The sequence below is a fragment of the Harpia harpyja genome, chromosome 2 (genome assembly GCF_026419915.1).
Source record: "Harpia harpyja isolate bHarHar1 chromosome 2, bHarHar1 primary haplotype, whole genome shotgun sequence".
Classification (NCBI taxonomy): domain Eukaryota; kingdom Metazoa; phylum Chordata; class Aves; order Accipitriformes; family Accipitridae; genus Harpia; species Harpia harpyja.
The window spans coordinates 89,964,868-89,989,063 of record NC_068941.1 but is presented as its reverse complement, the minus strand read 5'-3'; the positions used below and the strand labels follow the sequence as shown (position 1 = coordinate 89,989,063).

The window sequence follows — 24,196 nt, the reverse complement described above, 5'->3', positions numbered from 1 at the left end:
ACGGGCACCCGCGGCCTCAGCCATGGCAAGATGAAGAGCCAGCAAACCAGATGGAGGTCCAGAGCCCCTGGACACGGGCTGTCCCTGTCACCTGGGGCTTTCACAGCTCCGAGGTGTGCAGCATCCATTAGCGGTGACCTCCTTGTCGCTGTGATCGACAGGAGCACGCCTTGGGTGATTGTGGTGGTGCAGAAGATGCCCCAAACTCACCGAGTCGTAATATGACCGTGTGTCTGGGCTGCAGCTCTCCCACTCCTCCAACCCCAGTCCTGGCTCTCACCCCTTTTTTGGGGGTCTGACACACCTTTCCTACAAGGTGTAATCGCAAACGACTCACCCAGGATGCTTCAGAGGGAAGCGGCAGACCTGCTACCTCTCTTCTGTAGGGGAAGTGCCTGAATTCCCACTCCCCCTGTAGCCCCATGTACTGGGCAGAGGGACTGGATATCTGAAGATGTAAAACTAATTAATCGCATCCAATCCGTTCCCAGACCTGGCTGTGGGCTGAGACAACTCACACTGTCACGCGGAGCAGGGACAGTTGCCAGATACTGATGTGTCAGGCAAAGAGTATGTGGGGCTCTGCAGCCACCAGCCAAGTCCCGGAGTTCACAGCCTAAAGGACTATTAATACCCATCAGCCCGGGCAGCCTGGAGTGGGACCAGATCGGATGGAAAACACAGACCTTGGGCAAGGCTTGACAATATGATGGGCATGGGAGAGCAGCTGGGAGCCAGATAATTTTGTCAAGTAGCCAAAAACCTGCCTGAGTGAAGTCCTTCGCATAAGAAGACACTGGCTGCATTAGCTCCTTCCTAACTCCATGATTTACATCTCTTGTAGAAGATGTAGCCAGCACCCTGCATTACACATGTGCTTGCTCCCCAGCAGTGACTGTCTGGGCCTGAGGCTTCGGCAATCACCCCATCTGAAAGTGGATTGCAGATCTGAAAAATCATCCCTTCTCACTTTCTGGCTACACCCCAAAAGACTTCTCCCCGCACCCCCACAACCCTTGTGAAATTCAGGGTGGTTTATAGTGAGCTTCAGGGACAGTGGACCCGTCTCTTCTGCATGCCAAGCTGCCGGGCTGAGCTCTCTGGTATCTGGAGTTGTTCTGGCAGCAGGTTTTGTGTTTTGGTCACATATACATCTCTTTTGGGGACCTTCTCTTATTTTGACCCAGAGTAGCATGTCTAAGAGCTGAAGGCGTAAAGACAGTTGGGGATTACTAAGCATCCTTAGGAAGAGCAAGATTCCTTGTCATGTTCTCACATGGACATCCCTTGTCTGTGTTTTAAATACTCAGAATGAAATTTTATATGCTTGTCATCTGTGTCATTTTATGGTTAAAATGATCGAAACCATTTCCAAGAGCAAGGCCTGGCAACGTATCCTTGGGCCACTTAGCACTGCCTTTGCAAAGGGCAGCTTCGTGACTTCAGCTGTGGCTCAGCACCCTACATCACACCTGGAACCGAGTCAGGAGTACAGAAAGTTTGGCAAAGAACTAGCAAACACCTAAAACGAGCTGGATTAAGAGACCTGTCCAGCATCCCATGGGGATTTCTTCACAGGAGCGAGGTTAAGACCTGGCTCTGGCTGAAGCTCTTATGAAACCATAAAACTTTTATTTCAATCCCTTTGCATCTCCCAAATTTTGCAACAAATGAGGCAAAGTCTTGCAGCAAACAGGTTCTCCAGGTGCCCAACCCCACTCACGCAGCAGAGCTGCCAGGGCTCAAGTGTCCTATCACGTAACCAGAGATTGTGTCGGGACATCAGGATATGTCGGACAGATCAGGTTGCACAAGCAGCCTAAATGTTTACATTCCCAAAGGTCTTAGTGCTTAATTTGTTTAATTTTACCACCTTAACGATCCCTTTTAAGACAGTGCTGCTGTAATCGCTATTGGACATTTAGCAAATGAGACCCTGGATGTAATTCCAGCCTTGTTTGCACTGGGACCTCAGTGCCTTTTGACTCAAATTTAATTTCTTATTTTCAACTGTTATGTTTTACAGCTGTTGGGGCAGCACCACAGAGCACTAGCAACGGGAGCAGGATGGCGTTCAAGCTCCATGTAGGCAGAGCGCTCATCTTATCTTTTATAAAGCCTTTGATCCAAAAGATTCTTTCCCAACAAGATGTTAAAGTTTCCACAGCAGGTGCTGGGCAGAGTCTGCCCTTGGGATGCTCCTAAAACTGCAGTTAACTCTGTCAGAGTCCTGTGGTCTCACCATAAAAGCTGATCCTATCTTTTAGTTTACAACAGAGTTTCCCTTCCAGAGTACCTTGTCAGTGAAGATCTTCGGGCTGGCCTGAGAATGGCAAAACAGACACAGGCACGAATCGTATAATTTAGCTGTAAATTTGATTCAGAAGTTTAGGAAATACAGCTTCCAACTCTCCAAAATGATCCTACCTTCTTACTTCCCCTTGCTGTGCTGTGATGGGAGTAAGGAATGCCTGTGGTCTACAGAAGTCACAAGCTGCAGGACTAGACAGCTCTAAGCAAGTTTCAAAAGCCAAGAGTAAGTGCAAGTCTTAACTTTTAAAGGTTTTTAGAGTTTCCAAGACTGTGATGTGCTGGAGAGGAACCAAAACAGGTTTGGATACAAAGACCAGCAACTTAAATCTGTGTCAGCCTAGCTTTGTCAGAAAATCCAGCACCAGTGAATCATTTTTGCTGGATGCATGCAAAGCGTCTGCAGGATCTGAAACACGAGAAAGACAAACGCCCAAGCGACTTCAAAGCAGTACAGCTGGACAGATCTGCGTGGCAGCCAGTCCACTGGCGCTGCGCAGCCCACTCCCAGTCTGCTAAAAAAGAAGGTGAGTGGGTGCCTGCCGTCTGCCACATTTGCAGCAAGACGCAGCGCTTTCAGCAGCTCTGAAATATGCTCCACCATGCAAGCAAATGGTGTGGTTTTGGGCAGAGCTGGTCACAGGCCTGCTTTATGCCATACATGCTTTGGGGGCAGTCACCGTGACACAGCAGCAGCATTTCTGGCTGTCTCTGTGGTTAAGTTTGGCATCCGCTTTGCTATTTTCAGGAAATAATGTGGCAGCTCTTAAAGGCATCTTCTGTCTCCTCAGAGAGAAGCCTGTGACTCTGCAAAGGTGCTTTGTGGGCGAGAGCAGAAGGGACCCCAGAGCAACAGGAGCTCCCTGTGCCAAAACCTCACAGGGCCACCCAAGGTGGCAGAGCTTTTTAGACTCTCCTTTTCAGGTCAGCACCAGCACAGCAGACCATAGTTAACGGGGGGAAAGCCTGCATTTGGGGATGCTGACTCACTGTACCCCTGGGGAAGCAAGCTTGTTGGAGGCACCAGGTATTAATGCTGCTGCTCCAAAAGCAAACATCATTCCAAACAGCAGCACAGACAACCCCTGTGAGTCAAGCACCTCGGAAGTCTCAAGCTCCATGCTGTTTTCACTGGAAAAACTGGGGCAGCCACTGGCTGCCAGTCAAGCCCAGGCCACCTTGAATTGGAACGCAGCAGAGGGGATCCACACGTTCAGCTGGGGCTGTGCATAAGGCTTAACATATAAGGTGGAAGCCATCTGAGAGGACAATTGCAGAAGCTCACGGTGTTGCTGCTAGAGGCTCAGGCAGGGAAGAAGAGGATAGCTGCTTGGTACTGTGTCTCTGATCTCCAGAGGTGCAGGTCAGTGATCAGCAGCAGGCAGGGCAGGTGCCCTCACCCCGGGCCGGCTCTGTGGTGAAGCAGAGCCCCACAGCCACACCACAGGCCCACAGCAGACACCGGGCCCTCAGCAGAGGAACGAGAAGACGGCAAGCAGCACCATAAAAGACTGATGAGAGAAACGAGAATCAGAAGGAACAACGGCAGGCCTACAAGGAGCAGCATGAACCAGTAAGGACACCCAGAGGAGGCAGAAAAATAACCCCCAACCCGCTCCGGCCGCCATGATGGGATGAGCCGGGGCGGCAGCGCTGCTCTAGGGGAGGGCTCCCATCATGCTCTGCGGCAAGCGCGCGTGGCCCCGCCTCCCACTCGCGGCGCATGCGCAGCTCTCCCCCCGCCGCCAACGCAGGCGACTGCACATGCGCACTGCGGGTAGCGTGCCCACAGCGTGGGAACTGACCAGCTGCGGCTTCGCGGGGCTGAGTGCGCCTGCGCGGCGGGGGGGCCCCCGCCGCTCCCCCGCGCGCCTGTTCTGCGCATGCGTCCTCCGCCCGCGCCGCTTTGCCGTTGCTCCGCCCGTTCCCTCCGTGCGCAGGCGCAGTGGCCGGTGTCTCCCTCCTCGGGGCTGCATCTCCGCGGCGGCGGTGCTCGGTCCGGCCCGGCGCGACGGAACGGCGGCGGCGGCGGCGGTGGCGGTGGTGGGGGGAGGCGGTGGAGGAAGAGGGAGAGAAGGGTGGATGCGAGCAGCGCGGTTCGGGCTGCGCTCTGCCGGAGGTAGGAGCTCGGCGCCGGCCGCCCCCCCCCCCCCCCCCGTGTGGCGCAGCGGGGGCTGAGGGGGGACGCACAAAATGGCGGCGGGTGGGGGGTGGCCGGGGCTCTGTGGGGACGCTGCCCTCCTTTAGCCCCCATCGGTGACCTCCTTGGCCCGGCACCGCTCGCCCACCGGACCCCCGGGCAGCGGTGGGGCCTGGGAGCAGCAGCGGTGCGGGCTGCCCGCCGAGGTGTGTGTGTGTGGGGGGGGAAGCGCGGTGTAACGGCCTCGCCGGCTTTATGCCTTGGTTGCTGCGGAGCGCCTCCGCGCAGCCGGTTGTTAACGGGGTGTTGCGGCTGGGTATAGGCGCTGCACTGCGTTTGGGTTAACGGCTGCCGCCCCTTTATGTATTTGTTTGGCTACCGAGGGGATTCAGCAGGTCGGCAGTGTCGGGTTGGGAACACCCTGCCAGGCGTTGCAGGCCAACAGAGGCATGCCCTGCCTCAGCGACCTTGCGTCTGGTTGTATTTTCTTGCAGTGCAAAAGGCAGATGAATAGACACGGACTTGTAAACAGCGGCATAACGTTTATCTGCATTGCAGCCGAAGTCTTGGCACGCCAGCAGTGTGCGTATTGATTTAACACGTTTGATAGTACAACATGTGTTTACTCAATCTCGGCTTTTACATGTTTGTTGAGTTAGGGAAGTGCACCATTTGCTTTCTGATTCTTACCTGTGTTCTGTCTCTGTCCAGCTGTGTTTCCGTGAAAGCTCAGACCTTTAATTAAATCCATAAACTTAGCACATTACATTGAAACAAAGCTATCTGGCAGTTTGGGAATAGTGGTTTTGGCTTTAAAACTGGCTGTTGAATGAAGTAATATTCACTCTGGTTAGCTGGAGAGATTAGTTTTCATCACCGTACTTCGAGAGCTCAGAATGTAGACATGTCTTCTGGCACCTCGTACTTGTGTGTTGGGTTAAATAGATAGCTTTCCTATTTCTTGACTTTGAAGACGGTAGTAATTGATCTGAATTGGTCAAAATAACTGAAACAACAACAAAAATTCTTTTCACCCAAGGCAAAGCGTTTTAGGAGCGTAGCATAATCTGGTTCATAGTGCTTACCCAGGAACCTCGCATATTTGGAGGTTTGACCTTTTTTTTTGCAACTTAGACACCGCTTTAGTATTTTTCCTTAGTTACAATTATTTTGATACAGTAATGTAATATAGGTTGTTAATTTTTTAAAATTTCTTTTTCTGTAGGCTTTTTTGAAAACAAAACAAAACAAACCCCAAGAAAACAAAACAACCCAACAATTATCCATCCTGGTTTATAGCCCAGAATTGATGTTGAAATGTGTGTTCAGTTTTGGGTTATGCTCCTTCCTCTGGTATGTGATCATTGACTAGATGTTTAAAATACTAAATTATAACTATGCTGTGAGGTCTTCAAGAGGGTGGATATAAAAGTGAGGTAATTATTTTCTCTATTAAGAAGGCACTCTTCAAGGACAAGAAGTATTTTTAATTGCATTTTTTTTCTGATTTAAAAAAAAAATCATCTGCCAGAACTGACAGAACAGTCATGCTGGCTCAAAGGGTGGAGGACATAAGGGACTAGACAGATCTCTTCTTCTCCAACTTCTGTGACAACTGATATAACTGAGTGATGTTTATACAAGGGTGGGGTTCCAAGTGGTTGAAAACTTGCTGCTCCCTGCTATACTGCTGGATTCCTTTTCTGCCCTTCTTCTGTTTCCCAAGTATCTTGCAGTTTGGTTTTGGGGCTGAGCTCAGTGGAAGCTCAACTGTGCTTGTGTTAGTCCTTACCAAACAAGGAGCTCTTCTGTGTATGAAACAGGAAGAACATTGAGACTTTTTTTTCCAGTGTTTCACATTTGAAGGTAAATAAAATGTTTTCTTATTTCTTTGCCATCAAGTTAAATATTCTGAATGGAGTTTGGGTTCTTTTAGTAAGTTTTAAGCAGAAGTATTAGTATTTGCTCTTTGTCTACAATGCTCTCGGGCACATCTCCACATCAGGTGTGCAGAGCTCCGTATGCCCCAGTGCTGTTGCATGTATGTAAATGTACTTATGAAACAGCGTGCAGGATTTGTACTGCTCTAAAATTTGACATGGAAAGTGAAAATTGAAAAAGGCCAGTAGATTGCTGCTGCTAATGTTCCATGAAGGTGCTAAAATGCCCTTTTTTGTCTTGTTTTAAGAATTACTTGCTGAAAGACTTGTGCTGATTTGTTTCTGGGGTTTTTTTTTGTGTCTGTATATAAACTTGGTGCATTGAACCCCATGAATGCTGGAATGGAATGGAGTCTTTTTGGAATATTTCAGTGAATTATGTTACTGAGTGGTACTGGCTCTGGCTGGCATGGAGTTAACTGTCTTCACAGCAGCCTGTGAGCTGTGTTTTGGATTTGTGGCTAAACCAGTGTTGGTCACCACCAGTGTTTTGGCTGTTGCTGAACAGTGCTTGCACCATGTCAAGGCTTTCCCTGCTGCACCCCTGAGGGTAGGCTGCGGTGGCCAAGAGGCTGGAAGGGGAGGTCACACAGCTGTGATCTGGACTGGCTAAAGGGATATTCTGTACCATGTAACGTCCTGCTTGGCAGTAAAAAATGGGGTAGAGGAAGAAGAAAAAGGTGTTTTTGGCTTCGTCATGGTTAACCCCATCCGGTAACTAAGCACCACGCAGCTGCTCACTCACTCCCCCCCACCCCGTATTGAGAAGGGGGAGAGAATTGAAAGGAAAAAGGTAAAACTCGTGGGTTGAGATAAGAGTTTAATAGAACAGAAAGGAAGAAACTGATAACAACAACAATAATAAAGTGACAATAACAATAAAAGGATTGGAATATACACAAGTGATGCACATTGCAATTGCTTACCAGTCACCGACCAATGCCCAGTTTGTTCCCGAGCAGTGATTCCCCCCACCCCACACCAGGCCAACTCCCCCCAGTTTATATAGTGGGCATGATGTCACATGGTATGGAATACCCCTTTGGCCAGTTTGGGTCAGCTGCCCTGGCTGTGTCCCCTCCTAACTTCTTGTGCCCCTCCAGCCTTCTTGCTGGCTGGGCGTGAGAAGCTGAAAAATCCTTGACTTAGTCTAAACACTATTTAGCAACAACTGCAAACATCAGTGTGTTATCAACATTCTTCTCATACTAAATCCAGAACATTATACCAGCTACTAGAAAGAAAATTAACTCTATCCCAGCTGAGACCAGGACAGGCTTCCAAGGTGGGTGTTGCTTGGAGCCTGGCTGGGCACTGGTCTGCCTGGGGGAGGTGGTGAGTATTAATTGCTTTTGCTTTGCTTGTTTTTTTTTTTTTCCTCTCTTTTCTTCACCTGTAATATTGTCTTTGCCTTAACCCATGAGTTTTCTCACTTTTGTGCTTCCTTTTTCTCCCCCCATCCTGCTGGGCTGGGGAGTGGGGGAGAGTGAGCGGCTCTGTGGGTGTTTGGCTGCTGGCCTGGGTCAACACACCACGGTCCTTTTTGGAGCTCAGCAAGGGGCACGAGGGGGATCGAGATATAATGACAGATTTGATCGGAGTGTGCTAGACTGACCTTACTGCTGTTTAGCTGCTACTTGGTAGGGCTTTGAAATGGCAGCTTCCAGCCTTTGCTGTTTGCTGTGTTCTTTTGCCTGGGAAACATGATAAAAGCGGTGCTTTGAGCCTAGTCTGGTATTTGGCTTCTGCATTGCTGTCTTCCCAGTACTCTGGGAACCATCCCCTGGAGACAAACAGCAATTACACTTGACGCCTCTTCTCCTCTGGGATGGATCCTGCCAACCTTGTTGCAATGGCCCCTCCGTTTCTTGAACATCCTGGCGTGGTGTGTACTGTGAACCTGGTTTTGATTTTGACTGGTGTTTGTAGTGGTAATAATAGTGCTCTCCTGCCACCGGTGCCTCGCACACGCTGCCATCTCATCAGACTCTGAATCCACCGATCCGCATTCAGATCTTGGTGGATCCTCCGGTAACTACCTGGCTGGGGATGGCAGATAGGAACGTGCCCTGTGGCAGCTGGCTCCTGGGTGGCACGGCGTGTGGGAGAATTTGGGCAGGTGCCTCGAGCCATTTTCACCTCAGATGGCCTGGGATTCTTTGCCTGAGCAGGCATGTAATCCTGCTGAAATGGCAGACCACCTGAAGGGGGGACGCCTTGTCTCTGCCAAAGAGAGAGTGGCTTCCAGTGCTGTGTTGTGACCTGGCCTATGCTTACCAGGCCTGTCTATGTTCAGCACCCTCAAAGGAGCTGGAGGGTCCCTTGGATCTAAGGATAATACAAATGGACACCATGGCTAAACCAGAGACTCGATGCAGGCATCTCCTGTTGAGGATGAAGTATCACCTGGAGGATGATCTGGTAGACTGTGGTGGCAAGCGGACCACCTTGTCTGTTATCTGAGGGAAGTGGTGGAGGTGACCAACAACCAGGTCTCCAGAGATCTGGAGGATGTCCGGTACACCCGGACCACGTGGCAGAGGTTAGTATTGAACACACTGGTGTTGTACAGCAGCGCCCGGGTGACGGTGGGCTGGCCAGACCTCAAGGCACCGGCTGTGGAGAAAGAGAATCTCATCTTCCTAACTCCTACAGGCTGCTGTCTCAGCTTTGAAGGGTGCTGCCACACAGAGTCAGCCTTTCCCAGCTCAGGGGAAAGGGACCCGCAGGCACACACCACATGCCACCCCCTGATTCCATCTGTGTGACCGTGGGGAGCATGTGAGGAAGTGGGGTGGTGTGCCGTCTTGGACCTAGATCCTGCGTTTGTCAATTGTGGGAAAGAACAGCTAAAAAGGGTCTATCCAGAAGGATTACTGCTCCGGGTGCTGTCGAGCAATTCCTCAGATGCAGTAGAAGGGCTGAGGATGCCTCTCCTCCTCCTGACCTTGATGAAGGGACGTCTGGTCTGCTATGGCAGGGGTCAGATAATGAATGCTCCAACCAGGAGTAGGGGGGCCCTGTCTCTGGCTAGGCAGAGGAAAGGGACAATGGACTCAACTGGATCGTGTGGATTCGATGGCCTGGCACATCGGACCCATGGGAGCACAAGGCTCTGGTGGACTCCGGTGCACAGTGTACCCCAATGCCATCAGGGTACAGGGGCGGAACCCGTCTGGATTTTGGGGGTGACTTCACCCTGTAGTAGTCCCATACGGCAACGCCAAAGTCTGATGGAGGGTGGAGGCTGAAGGAGGACTGTCATGGTCTGAAGGAGGTCATGCTGCTGTGCTGGACATGCCGTACTCCAGTGTGGGCAGGAGCCTGAGGCAAGGTGGTATGGCACAACTGGTGCTGCCCATGCCTGTTCCATCCCTTGGGCAGCAGAGTGCAGGGCCCAGGCTGCTTTCATGTGGAGGAGTGTTCCTGCACCTGGAGCTGACTACCCCGGGGTGGAAGGACAGCCCGGCCTTTTGCCAGGGACTGATACAGGCAGCACTGGAACAGGGTGAATCCCCTGAACACCCGCCATGCACTGACAACATCTTTGTGTTGGGCAACACAGCGTAGAAAGTGTTCGAGAAAGCAAAAGAATAATGTGGGTCCTTCTGAAGGCTGGTTTTGCCATAAACCAAAGCAAGATCAAGGAACCTGCAAAAGAGGTCCAGTTCCTGGGACTGAAGTGGAAGGATGGACATCGTCACATCCCTGTGGGTGTGGTCAAGAATGTAACAGCCATGTCCCCACCAGCTAACAAAAAACAAACAGCAGCTTTCCTAGGCGTTGTGGGTTTCTGGAGAATGTGTGCTCTGGGTTGCAGTCAGCTTGTGAGTCCTCTCTTGTTGAGTAACCCAAAAGAAGAACTATTTCAAGTGGGGCCTTGCAGCAGGCCTTCAGACAGATCCAACAGGAGATAGTTGGTGCGGTTGCCCTTGGGCCCGGCCGGGCAGGACCAGCTGTGAGGAGCGTGCTCTGTGCCGCAGCCAGGGAGCATGGCCTCCCTGGGAGCCTCAGGCAGAAAACCCCTGGGGAGACCACCTCCAGGCTTTGGGAATATTTCAGTGGATTGTGTTGTGAAGTGGTCCTGGGTCTGGCTGGGATGGGGTGTGGTGCTGTGTTTTGGCTGTGTGGCTAAACCAGTGGAGGTAAGCACCGATGTTTTGGGACTTGCTGGGCAGTGCTTGCACAGCATCAAGGCTTTCTTCCCTGGCCCCTCCAAGCAAGCAGGCTGGGGCTGGGCAAGAGGCTGGGAGGGGACACAGCTGGGACAGCCACCCGGAACTGGCCAAAGAGCTGTTCTGTAGTGTGTAACGTCATGCTTGGCAATAAAAACTGGGGTAGAGGAAGAAGAAAAGGGTGTTTTTTGACTTCCAAGGTCGTGGTTTTTGAGCCTGGCTGAGCATCTGTCTGTCTGTGGGAGGAGGTTAGTGATTGCCTTTGCTTTGCTTGTGGTTGTTTCCCCCCTCTTCGGACGGGGGTGGGTCTAAAGACCTGTTAGATTGTCTTTATTTTAACCCATGGGTTTTCTTGCTTTTGCTCTTCCTAGTCTCTCCCTGTCTGTCTAGGGTGGGGAGGTGGTGGGGAGTGAGTGAGCAGCTGTGTGAGTGCTTGGCCGCTGGCGGAGGTCAGCCCACCACATATGTATTGTATTTTGTTTACGAAACTTCAGCTTCTGTTACTTTTTTCTAGGTGCTTTTATATTTGTGATAGCTACCTAATGGTTTCTGTCAGTATCTTAGTAATGTTTGACAACATTAACTTTATGTTTAGCTCATTTAGTTCACACAGTTGCTCGCTTTGTGCATCAGGTTTATGTAATCAGTTCCTATACACTCATACATAGAGCTCAATTCTGATTTTCGCTGGAGTTAGCAGTGGGGCAGAACTTGGGGGCAGTTGCTTTGAATTGGAGTGCTCTGACCTGTGGTGGCTGTGTAGTTTTGAAGGTAGGAAATGGTGCAGTTACTCTCTGTCACTGAATTCAGCCTGGGCAGCAAAAACAAGTATTACTGACTGCAAGGAGGGTGAGCATTCAATAGTAGCTTTTGTAGCCAGGCAGTGATAAACATCTTGGTTAAGTGCCTTGTAACAGTGGTCTGCTCCAGCTCTAGGACTTCCCCCCCCCCCATATTACCAAAGAGGGAAATATAGAGGCAGGAATTAATTACAAATTAGCACTTCAGATTTCTGCAGCCCTGTTCTTGAATTTGTTCTGTTAGTTGATTTTGCTTTTTGGGAGGTGCTTGTTGGGTATTGATAAGGTGTGTAATAGGATGCACGTAATAAAATTGTATTTGTTTCAAACAGCAGTAGTCTGTTTAATAAGTTTTTGTAGGTTTGAAGGAAAGCAGGGAACAAATCATCTGGTTTGATTTTCAAGCTGTTGTCGTGTAGTTGATTTGGTATTTCTAGGGAAGAAGTCGGACTCGTATCAAACTTTAATTTCTCGTATTTGGGGTCTGGAGTTTATGCTGCTGCTTTTGCTGTAGTTGGACCAGTAGTGATGGAGGAGTCTGGCTTAGATGCAGTTTATTTAATGCTTAATGCTACTGAGCTGGACTTTGAAGGAGATGAAGGTGTTCTGGTAATGGCTTGCTTTAGTTTATTTTCCTTCTGTTGGTGTCTTGCTGCTAACCCGTGCTGTATGCTTCATGTTCAGATTGCGTGAAGTAGGTATTGTTTTGTACTGGCTCTGGCTGGGATGGAGTTAACTCCCTTCACTAAACCAGTGCTGGTCACACACCAGTGTTTTGGCTGCTGCTGGCCAGTGCTTGCCCAGTGTCCAGGCTGCTGCTTTTTTCTGCTTTGCCCCCTGCACTCCTGAGTGTAGGCTGGGGTGGGCACAGCTGGGACAGCCGACCCGAACTGGCCAAAGAGTTGTTCCATACCATGTAATGTCAGGCTCGGCACTATAAATGGGGTGGAGGAAGAAAGAGGAGGCTTTTGGCTTCAAAGGTGGCTGTTGCCTGGTCTGCCTGTGGGAGGTGGTGAGTGTTAGCCTTTGCTTGGCTCCCCCCATTTCATACCATCTCTATCTCATCCCATGAGCTTTATCACTTTTCCTCTCCCTGTCCCGCTGAGGAGGTGGGTGTGAGTGAGTGGCTGGGTGGGTGCTTGGCTGCTGGCCGGGGTCAGCCCTACTGCACGTTTAAAGTCACATCGCTGTCAGTGCAAACAGTGTGATCCTTCTGGGGCTCCTGGGCTTGCCATTGCTCTGTCTTTTTGATTGATTTTTGTACTGCACTGCTGACTTAAAGGTGTTTCTGTCGTTGATAGACAGCTGACCACTGAAATGGTACAGCTTTGTGATGTAGGTACCATTTTTTTCACCTTCAACATAAAAAGCTTGAACTCAGCGGTATTGCTGGTCAGTGCTGCATTTCCCCTTTTCCACTTGCAGGACTTCTTGTATTTGCTTCAGATCTGCTAGTACCCACTGCTTTTGACAGTCACTTCCTGTAACTGTAAGAGAGAGGAGTTTTCTACATATTTTTGTTGGCTTGCCTCCAGATTGGTTTAGCGAGTTGTCCGCTTTGTTGGTTAGGTGGCTTTAGCCTTGCACAAAGACTCTGCAAGCCAGCTGCAGATAGTTCAAAAACGCAAAACAATTATTTATTGCTAAACATCCACTGAGGCTGGTGGGATTTAGCAGACTGCTAGTCTAAGCATTAGCATGCTTGCAGCCTACAGTAGGACAGCCAAAGGATGTTTGCTGACCAGATGGGCATCAGGAAGAGAAGACCTTGCTGCTCCCTGAAATGGCTCCTCGGTGTTGTTAGGTTGCTGTCATTCACTGATGTCATCCATCCATCAACACTGCCTCCCTGTTTTTTTTTTTTCTTTAGGATTTTTTTTTACTATTCTCAGTTGGTGTTTTTCGTATTGAATCCTTGAGTTGCAAATGGCACCTGTCTGTCTCTGCCTGTAATCCCCCCCCCCCCCCCCCTTGCCTTTTTTTAACTCTCTCTACAGATTTCATCAGAAGTCTTTCCTACAGCTCTAACAGTTTTCTCAGCAGCCCGGCCAAGGTTATGCAGCTGGGCTGCACCAGAGGTGGACCTTGGATCCTTGAAACACAGGCAGCTGGACCTCTGGGGAGGGAGGAAGGTTAGAGAGAGGGAGGGTGTTGTGGTTTAACCCCAGCCAGCAGCTCAGCACCATGCAGCTGCTTACTCGCTCCAGCTCAGCCAGTGGGATGGGGGAGAGAATCAGGGGAAAAAAAAAAAGTAAAACTCGTGGGTTGAGGTGAGAACAACTTAATAGAACAGAAAGGAAGAAAATAACAATAATAGTAATAATGATAATAATAGAATTGGAATATACAAAACAAGTGATGCACAGGGCAATTGGTCACCAGTCACCGACCGATGCCCAGTTAGTTCCCGAGCAGTGATCCACCCGCCCAGGCTGACTGCCCCCCAGTTTATATACTGGGCGTGACATCACATGGTATGGAATACCCCTTTGGCCAGTTTGGGTCAGCTGCCCTGGCTGTGTCCCCTCCCAACTTCTTGTGCCCCTCCAGCCTTCTTGCTGGCTGAGCGTGAGAAGCTGAAAAATCCTTGACTTAGTCTAAACACTACTTAGCAACAACTGAAAACATCAGTGTGTTATCAACATTCTTCTCATACTAAATCCAGAACATTATACCAGCTACTAGAAAGAAAATTAACTCTATCCCAGCTGAGACCAGGACAGTATCCACCCCTTATTCTATACTGTTTATGTCATGCTCAGGTCCTGTACCTTCCAATACATCCTAATTAATCAACATTACCTTTCCTGTTGAAAGAGAGAGATCATTCCCTTAGTATACAGGCCATCTCTATAAAATGTCTGTTGAGTTCATTTATTCCCCAACTTTGGGCTCCATCTGTCATACCAGTCTTTGTGGGCAGGAGGGATGGTGCAAACTCCACTCGGTCGTTGGCAGATCAGGGTTGGGCTTTGGTGTGGTGCGGCAGGCAGGTGACATTGGGCACAGCAGGAGGATGGTGTGCAACGTTGGATTGTTGCATGCTGAAGTCACTTTGGCTCCATCACTACTGCACTTTGCTCAATTTTATCAAAGTTCATTCTTGCTTGATCTAAGTGATTCTTACTGTAATACCATTGATAGAGCATATAACAATTACAGTAATGATGACATACAGTGGCAGGGTTATATGGCAATTAACATCATACAATTCAATTCATTGGCTAGTCTCACCTAAAATCAAACCCCCTTGAGGCACACATTGGAATTCCCCATCCTTCTGCATCATCCACCAAGAGCACCCAGGTCCTTGAACAAAAGCAATCCCTTGAATGGGTTTACCTTTGCCTGAGGCAGGAGTAACCCAGATAGTCTTCCCTAACATATTTTTTATGTGCACTACAGGGACTACCTTTTCCAGGAGTCAGGTGAGGATAATGGTCTTTGGGGAATTCCACCTATTTTTCATTTACTTATGATGAAGCATCAGCAATGTGCTTGGTCACTGCTATAAGACTAGTCAGGATGTCACTGCACCAGAAAAAGCAGTCTAGAGGATCACAGACACACCCCAAACAAAGCTTCTTTTGAAGAGGAAGGTGAGAGTCTAGCCTTAAAAGTCCAGACCATTGTTTCCTTAGTCTTGGCATCACTTTATCTTTCAACTGTCATTTCCAGCATTTCTTTTGAAAAGGTCAGTCATGAGACTCAGCTGATTAAGGCTTCATTGCACCTTCTTTGTTGTACAACACTTGACTGGATGTCAGAAGAGGATTTGAGCATACGACTTCCACAGGGGAGGAACGCAGTTTAACTGTTTGGCCTCTACTTCCTTCAACTTCAGATGTAGATAGGGCCAGGTGATGAGGAAACTAATGTCTTAGATGTGCTCAAATATATGTGCATTTTTGTGGGTCTGAGTAAAGTCCTCACTGTTTCACTGCAGATGGGTTTCAGAGTCATTAAGGGCTGTACAGCACAAATATGGATGACACTTAAAACCTTGCTTTAATGTTACTTTGTACTTCTATTTTGAATTCTTTCATGAACTAGCCTTTTGATCACGGAAATCACAAAACTCTCTTTTCTATTTCTTCAATTATTAATATTGATGGAGAACCTAACAGTTTTAGTTTGAGAGATAAATTCTTAGTATCTGTTCTCTTATTTTCCTGTCCCAGGAAGGTAGTTTTAAATGCTAGTGCCACGTCTCTTCTGCTTACCTGAAGAGACTGTTTTTGATGTGTGTCTTCCAACACCGCAGTGGCTGAGAAAGTGGCTTTTGTGGTCCTGTTTGTTAAGGAGCATCTACTTCTGAGGCTGTTTGTTTTTTAACATTTTTGGGGCATAAGTTAGCAGGCCCAGTATTACCATGTCCTGAACAGATTGCAGCATTTTGTTCGTCTATTCTGAGAAAAGTTTCTATTTTGCTTAATTAACATCTCTGGTAAAATGACATTACAAACTTTGGATTTAGGAGAAAGTACATTAACTTGCAGCATGGTCTGTAGCATCAGGTATTGGTTACTGTTGAACACAGGATATTGGACCTCTGTTCTACTTCAGTAAGGCTATCTTTATGTTTTTAGTATCCAAAATGGAAGATGGTTTTTTCCTTGTTTTGGAGTACTGTTGCTAAAACTGTTGTGGTTTAGCCCTAGCTGGCAACTAAGCCCCGCACAGCCACTCGCTCACTCCCCCCCAGCGGGATGGGGGAGAGAATCGGAAGAGTAAAAGTGAGAAAACTCATGGGCTGAGATAAAGACAGTTTAATAGGTAAAGCAAAACAAGGAATTCATTCCCCGCTTCCCACCAGCAGGCAGGTGTTCAGCCATCTCCAGGAAAGCAGGCCTCCATCAAGTGTAACGGTGACTTGGGAAGACAAACGCCATCACTCTGAACGTCCCACCCTTCCTTCTTCTTCCCCCAGCTTTCTATGCTGAGCATGATGTCCTATGGTCTGGAATATCCCTTGGTTCAGTTTGGGTCAGCTGTCCCAGCTGTGTCCCCTCCCAACTTCTTGTGCCCCCCCCAGCCTCCTCACTGGTGGGGTGGGGTGAGGAGCAGAAAAAGCCTTGGCTCTGTGTAAGCACTGCTCAGCAGTGATGAAAAGATCTCTGCATTATCAACACTGTTTTCAGCACGAATCTAAAACATAGCCCCATACTAGCTACTGTGAAGAAAATTAACTCTATCCCAGCCAAAACCAGCACAAAAGTGGGAAAAAGTTATCCTCAATTTTAGTTTAGAATATTCACTGAAAAGTGAAAGAAATTTAATCTGTTTTGCTTTTAAATAGATTATTCCAGTAGCGCACTCTGGGGCAAAGTGAGTATATACCCATATTCCCTGTTGAACATGACTGTGTACCTTAGGAGTTTGCTGGAGTGATAGCTTTAAAAACTGTTGTAAAACAGAAGAGACCTCATTGTGGCATTCTGATATTGGACTGACTGTGCAGTATGTTGGTTGGCTTTTTCTACCTGCTGATTCCCGGATCACTGTCTTTGACTGGGCTGGTTGTGTGTGAACGCTGATGAGGTTTGTAGAGGCATATGACTTGTGGCAGTGGTTCAAGATACTGGTGTGGGAGCATACCTGATCACAGCACGCTGGTGATTGAGTGGTCTACACTGCCTCGAAATCTCTAATTGAGTGGTAAAAATTCTTCCTGTTGAAGTTCTAGTTTGCTCCTTGTGGTGGGTTGACCCTGGCTGGACACTGGTGCCCACCAAAGCTGCTCTATCGCTCCCCTCCTCAACTGGACAGGGGAGAGGAAATATAATGAAAGGCTTGTGGGCTGAGATGAGGACAGGGAGAGATCACTCAGCAATTACTGTCACAGGCAAACCAGATTCAACTTGGGGAAAAAACAAAATCAATTTAATTTACTACCAGTCAAATCAAAACAGGATAATGGGAAGTAAACCCAAATCTTAAAAACACCTTCCCCCCACACCTCCCTTCTTCCGGGGCGCAACTTCACTCCTGATTTTCTCCACCTCCTCCCCCCCTGCAGCACAGAGGGACGGGGAATGGGAGTTGGGGTCAGTTCATCACACGTTGTCTCTGCCGCTCCTTCCTCCTCAGGGGGAGGACTCCTCACTCTTCCCCTGCTCCAGTGTGGGGTCCCTCCCACAAGAGACAGTCCTCCGTGGACTCCAACATGAGTCCTTCCCACGGGCTGCAGTTCTTCATGAACAGCTCCAGTGTGGGTTCCTTCTGCGGGCTGCAGTCCTTCAGGCACAGCCTGCTCCAGCGTGGGTCCCCTGCAGGGTCACAAGTCCAGCCAGCAAACCTGCTCCAGCATGGGCTCCTCTCTCCACGGGGCCACAGGTCCTGCCAGGAGCCTGCTCCGGCGTGGGGTCATCCCTGGGCTGCAGGTGGATATCTGCTCCACCATGGACCTCCATGGGCTGCAGGGGGACAGCCTGCCTCACCATGGTCTTTCCCACGGGCTGCAGGGGAATCTCTGCTCGGGCACCTGGAGCATCTCCTCCCCTCCTTCTGCACTGACCTGGGGGTCTGCAGGGCTCTTTCTCTCACATACTCTCACTCTCTCCCAATTGCAATTGCGTAGGTTTTTCCCCCCTTCTTAAATACATTATCCCAGAGGTGCTACCACCATTGCTGATGGGCTCAGCCTTGGCCAGTGGCGGGTCTGTCTTGGAGCCGGCTGGCATTGGCTCTGTTGGACATGGGGGAAGCTTCTAGTAGCTTCTGACAGAAGCCACCCCTGCAGCCCTCCCCACTACCAAAACCTTGCCACGCAAACCCAATACATTCCACCCCTTGTCTCTGTGAATCGTGTATTTAAGAATTATCATTAAAATCCACATTCGTCACACACTCTTCACAATCTTCACAGACTTCACTCACATGAACAAAAAGAATTCCCTGCACCAAAATCAAAATAACATAATCACAACACCAAACAGAAGCGGAACATTTGCACACAATCCACCCCTTGTCCCTTCACCACAATTACAACCAAAATTCCCCATGATCATTTTGCTCTTGGCTCTCTAGCTGTGTTCAGTCCATGTTTTGCCCGTTACCTCTCCCAATTACCATCCTTATCTCAAATTACTCATGCCCCAGGTTGAGTGCCAAAAAGGACTGTTGTGGTTTAACCGGGTAGGCAGCTCAGCCCCACACAGCCGCTCGCTCGCTCCACCCCAGTGGGATGGGGGAGAGAATCGTAAAAGTGAGAAAACTCGTAGGTTGAGATAAAGACAGTTTAATAGGTAAAGCAAAAGCCCACACATGAGCAAAGCAAAACAAGGAATTCATTCCCTGCTTCCCACCAGCAGGCAGGTTTTCAGCTATCTCCAGGAAAACGGCTCCATCATGCGTAACGGTGACTTGGGAAGACAAATGCCATCACTCCGAACGTCCACCCCCTTCCTTCTTCTTCCCCCAGCTTTCTATGCTGGGCATGACGTCCTATGGTCTGGGATATCGTTTGGGTCAGCTGTCCCAGCTGTGTCCCCTCCCAACTTCTTGTGCCCCCCCCCAGCCTCCTCACTGGTGGGGTGGGGTGAGGAGCAGAAAAGGCCTTGACTCTGTGTGAGCACTGCTCAGCAACAACTAAAACAGCCATGCGTTATCAACATTATTCTCATCCTAAATCCAAAACACAACACTGTACCAGCTACTGTGAAAAAAATTAACTCTATCCCAGCTGAAACTAGCACACTCCTGCACAGATCTCCTGGGAGAGTCCTAATCCACTGAATTAAGGCGCAGTTTGCAAACCAGCATGCTTATTTTTAAAATGTGCTCTACTTACATATTCGTACTTGTTATGGGTGGCTTTGATACTGTTCTCTCTCCAGCTACTTTCCAAATTAACGTGCTGAGAGGTTTTTTTGCCCTCCAGTAATGAGAGTTCCAGAGAACAGCAAAACTGAAAGGCAAGAGAATACTTTGTGGATGTTTGCTTATTAGTCTATTTTGAAACTGTCTTGAACAAATTTGGCCTGACATGCAGTTACTGTTTAAACATGATTTAATTTGTTGAGGGAGGAGGGATATTGGGTAAGGAGTCTTGGATGAGAGGCCAGAGTTCCAGGATTGTTGTCTGGTGGGAATCTTTTCTTTATTATTGCTTCCTATGTTTTTGTAATGGAGAAGAGATATGATTAATGCTTCTGTAGCTACTGTTTCTCCTTGGCCTGACTTCAGTTTGTACTTAATTAAAATAAAATAATTGCTAATAGAACTTAAAAAGAATGCTTAACATACAGATAGTAACAAGTTACAGGAATTCAGCTGTAAAATCTGACTCCTGCAGATTGTACATGGTTCAGCTCTCTCAAGCTGTAGCTGCATGTAATTTTTATTTTTGGAGTTGCAGTTCTCAAGCTTCAGAACTTCAGTCCTTAGAGATGACAAACATGAGAGAGGCACCTCCATTTACTTGAAAAACTTTTGTTTGGAGATTTGAAAACAAAACCTGTGATGGAGTTAGTGTTGGTGAGACAAGAACCTCAACACTGCAGAAATACAGCATGTAAGTTCAGAAGCAACTAGGAATGTCTGCAAGCCCTATTATAGTTATGCTTAGTGAAAATCTGCTAGTAAAACGCATTCAAACCTAATGTATTGCTACAAGAAGAATGAAAACAGCAGGTTATCCAGTTTCGGGAGACAGCAGATTGACGAGGGAGTGCAGTGAGGACTTGTTGAGATCCTTGTGACTGTGCTGCTTCTGCATTTTTGGAGTGCAGGCAGAACTGGGCGGATGAGGCACCTTGCTTTGAGTATGCTACAAGAATGCATTTCCAAAACACTGTGGTATTTAATTTTTCGTTAGTGTGATCACTTTGTCTTATTCTACCTGTATTTCTACATTCTTTTACTACCTTATAGGATTGAGTTCTGAGTGGTTTCAGCTGAAATAAAAGATGGCAGTTTTCACTGCTGTTGTGCTTTTTTTTATGCTTGTATGTAGATGGTTTCAGTTTCTGTATGATTTTACATGTTCTGGTTAAAGTTGTTTCAATATAAGGTCTTGCCTTTAACATCTGGGAAATGGAAATTTTCTAGCCACAGAATTCAAATGTTGTCACACCCTTTGAATACTTTAAGGGTATAGTAGTTTACCCATGAGAGTGGTCATGGGAGTGTCCCTCCTGTAAACTGTTCTGCTGTCTTCAGATCAATTCCACAGTGACTTGACATCCAAGTTGTATCTGTTTTGAATTCTCTACATAATGGTTTCACTTACAATTCATGCCTCATGAACATTTGGGGAGGGTTTTAATACTTTGGCTTATTGCTCATAAAATAGCTCTAATTGTAAATAAATCCAAACTATGTTGTCATTAAGAACTGAAATACCACGTTTTAGAAAATGCTGTTGAAAGAGTGTCATCACTAGGTATGTTATCTGTGACATTGAACTTGTTGGGTAAAGCTCATTTACTTAGTTATCTGTTATCTATTCACTGCATATTAAGATTTTATGCAGTGAAAGAAAATGCTTTTGTTCAACAAAATTCTGAATTCAAAAGTACCACTTAAACTGTCACTAAAATACTGTTTTGTGACTTCAGTTGTTTTTCTCACTGGTTATAGAATCCACTGCATAAAGTAGGTGAAAAGATAAAATAATCTAATACTTGTCTTTTAACTTTCAGCTTTGTGTTATTCTTGGAAAGTTTCGCACCACTTGTGAATTCCTTGAACCTTGGCATTGCAAGCCCACTTCTGTTGGGCCCTCCTCCTTTACAGCTTGCACAAATTAAGACACAGTTGGCTCTTCAGCAATTGACCTCAGTTGCTACCAACAGTTCTGCACCTCCTTATGCTTGGTTAAATCAGGCATTTCTGAAAAGCACAATGTTTAGCCCTAGAGGAGCTTTACCTCAGAGGCCGAGAGGACCTAACCCATCTGGCACAAAGCCTCCAGGATCCTTTAGGGGAGGAGGTGCAGCAGGTCTTCAGAGAAAGCCTGCACCTGGAACACCTCAAGGAATGTCACAAAGATTTTCAGGACAGGAAACGTTTCAGTGGACGGGTTCACAGAGGATAAACGTTCGGGTAACTCTGCACAGGCCTGATCCGAGGAAGGTAAAAGAGAAGACAAACCTACACCAGGAACAGAAGGGAGAGCCTCGCACAAGTCACTGGGATAGTAGCCCGTGCACAGCTGGGACAACTGGTCAAAAGCCATCTGCTTCGGCACAGATCTCAGAGCAGAATTCAAATGCCCAGAACCGCTACACACCAGAAAGCGCTTCCAGTATCTTAGCGAGTTTTGGGCTGTCTAATGAAGATTTGGAGGAACTCAGTCGCTATCCAGATGATCAGTTAACGCCTGAAAACATGCCGCTAATCTTGAGAGAGATACGGATTCGTAAGATGGGTCAATCTCTATCTGGTTTACATACTCAGAGCCGAGGAGAAGAAACGATTGGTGGTACGAGTGGTGCAGCAGTCAAGAGTAAAGTGATTGATTATGGGCATGCAAGCAAATACGGTTACACCGAAGATCCTCTTGAAGTGCATGCTTATAATCCTGAAGTGCTGACTGAAGATCCTCTCAAAGCACGTGTCTATAATCCTGAAGCATCGAGCGGAGAGAACAGGGAAGACTTCCAACGAGAGCAGAATATGTCAGTGAGTGTCCCGCCATCTAGCGTGACATGTAATCCAGTGTTTCCAGTTGAAGATACAATAAAACCGACGGGGTTCCAGAATGATTCCTCAAATACTCAATCGTTTTTTCCAGCTGAGACTACGGGAAAGGTGTCTGGATTGTGTGTAACACCCGCTGGACTCCCTGTGGTGAAACCTGTATCCCAGCCTGCAATACAGCCTGCAATACCGCCTGTTCTGCCACTTATGATGCCACCTATAATGCCACCCTTGGCACAGCCCATAATGCCACCTGTCATGCCACCTCTTGTCCAGCAGTCTATCACCCAACATGTAATGCCACCGATGACCCACCCACCCTTTTCAGCTGGACTTCTTGCAGCTATAAGCCGGCATGAAAGAGCTCAGCATGAATCTGGGACAAACCAGTCTAATGCCCAGAGCAGCTCGGGAGCAGGACAGAAGACCTTCCAGACACAATCTGAGGGGCCAATTAAATCTCCTTTTGGTATTGTGAAAGCATCATGGCTTCCAGTGTTTCCGCAGTCTGATGCCCAGAAGATAAAAAGGTTGCCCACTCCGTCAATGATGAATGACTACTATGCTACATCTCCAAGAATATTTCCACATATGTGTTCTCTGTGTAACATTGAATGCACTCATATGAAGGTGAGTGTCTTTCAAAGATTATTGCATAAACTTGTATTCGGCATCTTACCTGCTGCACTGTTTATGAACTAATTTTTTACTGCGCATTAAATGAATTGTGATGCTGTTCGCCAGTTTGAGTGCTTACATGCAAATTTCAAAATACTAGAAACTGTGCTAGTAAATTATTGTAACTGCTGCACAGCGTGTTCTGTTCCAAATTGCATTTCAAAGTTGCCATGCACATTGATCTTTTAATATTTTTTTTTAATATTAAAAATTATTTATGTCTTCTGCAGTGGGTTTCAAATGACAAAACAAAGCCTTTATCAGTGGAGTAAAATACTAATGTCATCTGGGTGACTAAAATGTGTGCAAAAATTGTGTGCTGAATCTCAGTAGGGTAGATGAGATGTTCATGTATTCAGCCCTGCAAAGTCTGCATTAAAACAAAGCAGCCTATTTATCTGTGAAAATTTAATCTTTCAAATGTGGTCTGTGTGACATTGACTGTTCCAGAGACTGAAGACTAGCTCTGAGGGACACACAAAATGCTTTCTTTCATCTGACTGAGCTTTCAGCTATGAAGCAAATAACAGTTTCAGCTCTTGAAGGAAGAAAAGGAAGGAACTGGGGAATACTGGGAGAGAGAAAAGCATTCTGAAAGCTGTGGATTTTTCTTGAAAGACCTAGGCTTAATGTGTCAAAACCACAGGTGAACGTAATTTTAAAAATTGAATAATTTGTTATTAGTTTCATCTGTTTAAATTTTAAATAGTTTTCAACAAATGTGTGGAAAGCCCGTGGGGGAGTGCTTTTTTGCAATTTGGCAGAATCATGCAAGATTGCTAGGCCCTATTTGTGCTGTGTATTAAAAAAGCTTAATGAATAGTGAAGATGGTGACAGCTGCATTAGGGGCTTCAGAGTAAAAATAAATTTTCAAGTACTTTTACACTGGAAGCACTGAAGGCCAGGGAGAGGTGCAGCTGTTTGGGCAGACTTGAAAACTTAAAGGGAAGTCTGCTTTAAAATAAAAATGTGTAAAATTGAACAGGGCAACAAATTTTGGTTTGTGTTAATAAATGGATGAAGCATTTTGGAAGAGTGTAATCTATTTAAATGTGAATTATTCAGTAGCTTGCTTACTGGTGCTTTCTAAAATGAAGCAAATGTTATTACTAAAAATACTTCTTGACAAATTAGCTATGAAGTTTTCTGGGGAGATTAAAGGTTGTAACTTCTTGTCCTAATGGCACTACAGTGTAGCATGTGTTCTCCAGGCATCCTGATCCGACTGCAGCTACACAACCTTTTCTCCCTGTCATGGCTGCTTCTAGCTCTGGCATATATTAACTTTATTCTGTATAGTATTTTTTTTCTTTATGTACACCTGCTGCTGCATAGGCAGCTCAGACTATTTTGAGATCTCGTGGGGCAAGCCATATTTAGACAACAGTGTTGCAAAATAACCGGAAGAGTCAGGTTTTTTTCCTTACTGCAAAAAATAAAAGTTTGTTCAAGAAATGTTAGTCTTGTGTATTTGTGAATTCTAAAGAATGAAGAATTCCTCTTCCTTT

At 47.2% G+C, this 24,196-nt stretch overlaps 1 protein-coding gene across 7 annotated transcripts in view; it reads left to right on the top strand.

Annotated features, from left to right (window-relative positions):
• The window catches only part of ZNF638 (zinc finger protein 638), a 67,906-nt gene that overhangs the window by 4,953 nt on the left and 38,757 nt on the right, over positions 1–24,196 (top strand). For 4 of the 7 annotated variants that reach the window (XM_052780876.1, XM_052780879.1, XM_052780875.1 and 1 more), the window contains exon 2: positions 21,010–22,639. In XM_052780876.1, the coding sequence (XP_052636836.1) occupies positions 21,010–22,639 (1,630 nt within the window). Of the gene's footprint in view, positions 1–4,372; positions 4,430–4,944; positions 5,033–14,811; positions 14,965–19,711; positions 20,185–21,009; positions 22,640–24,196 lie in introns of those variants that run through there. The other 3 variants (XM_052780880.1, XM_052780881.1, XM_052780877.1) reach the window with 3 other exon arrangements.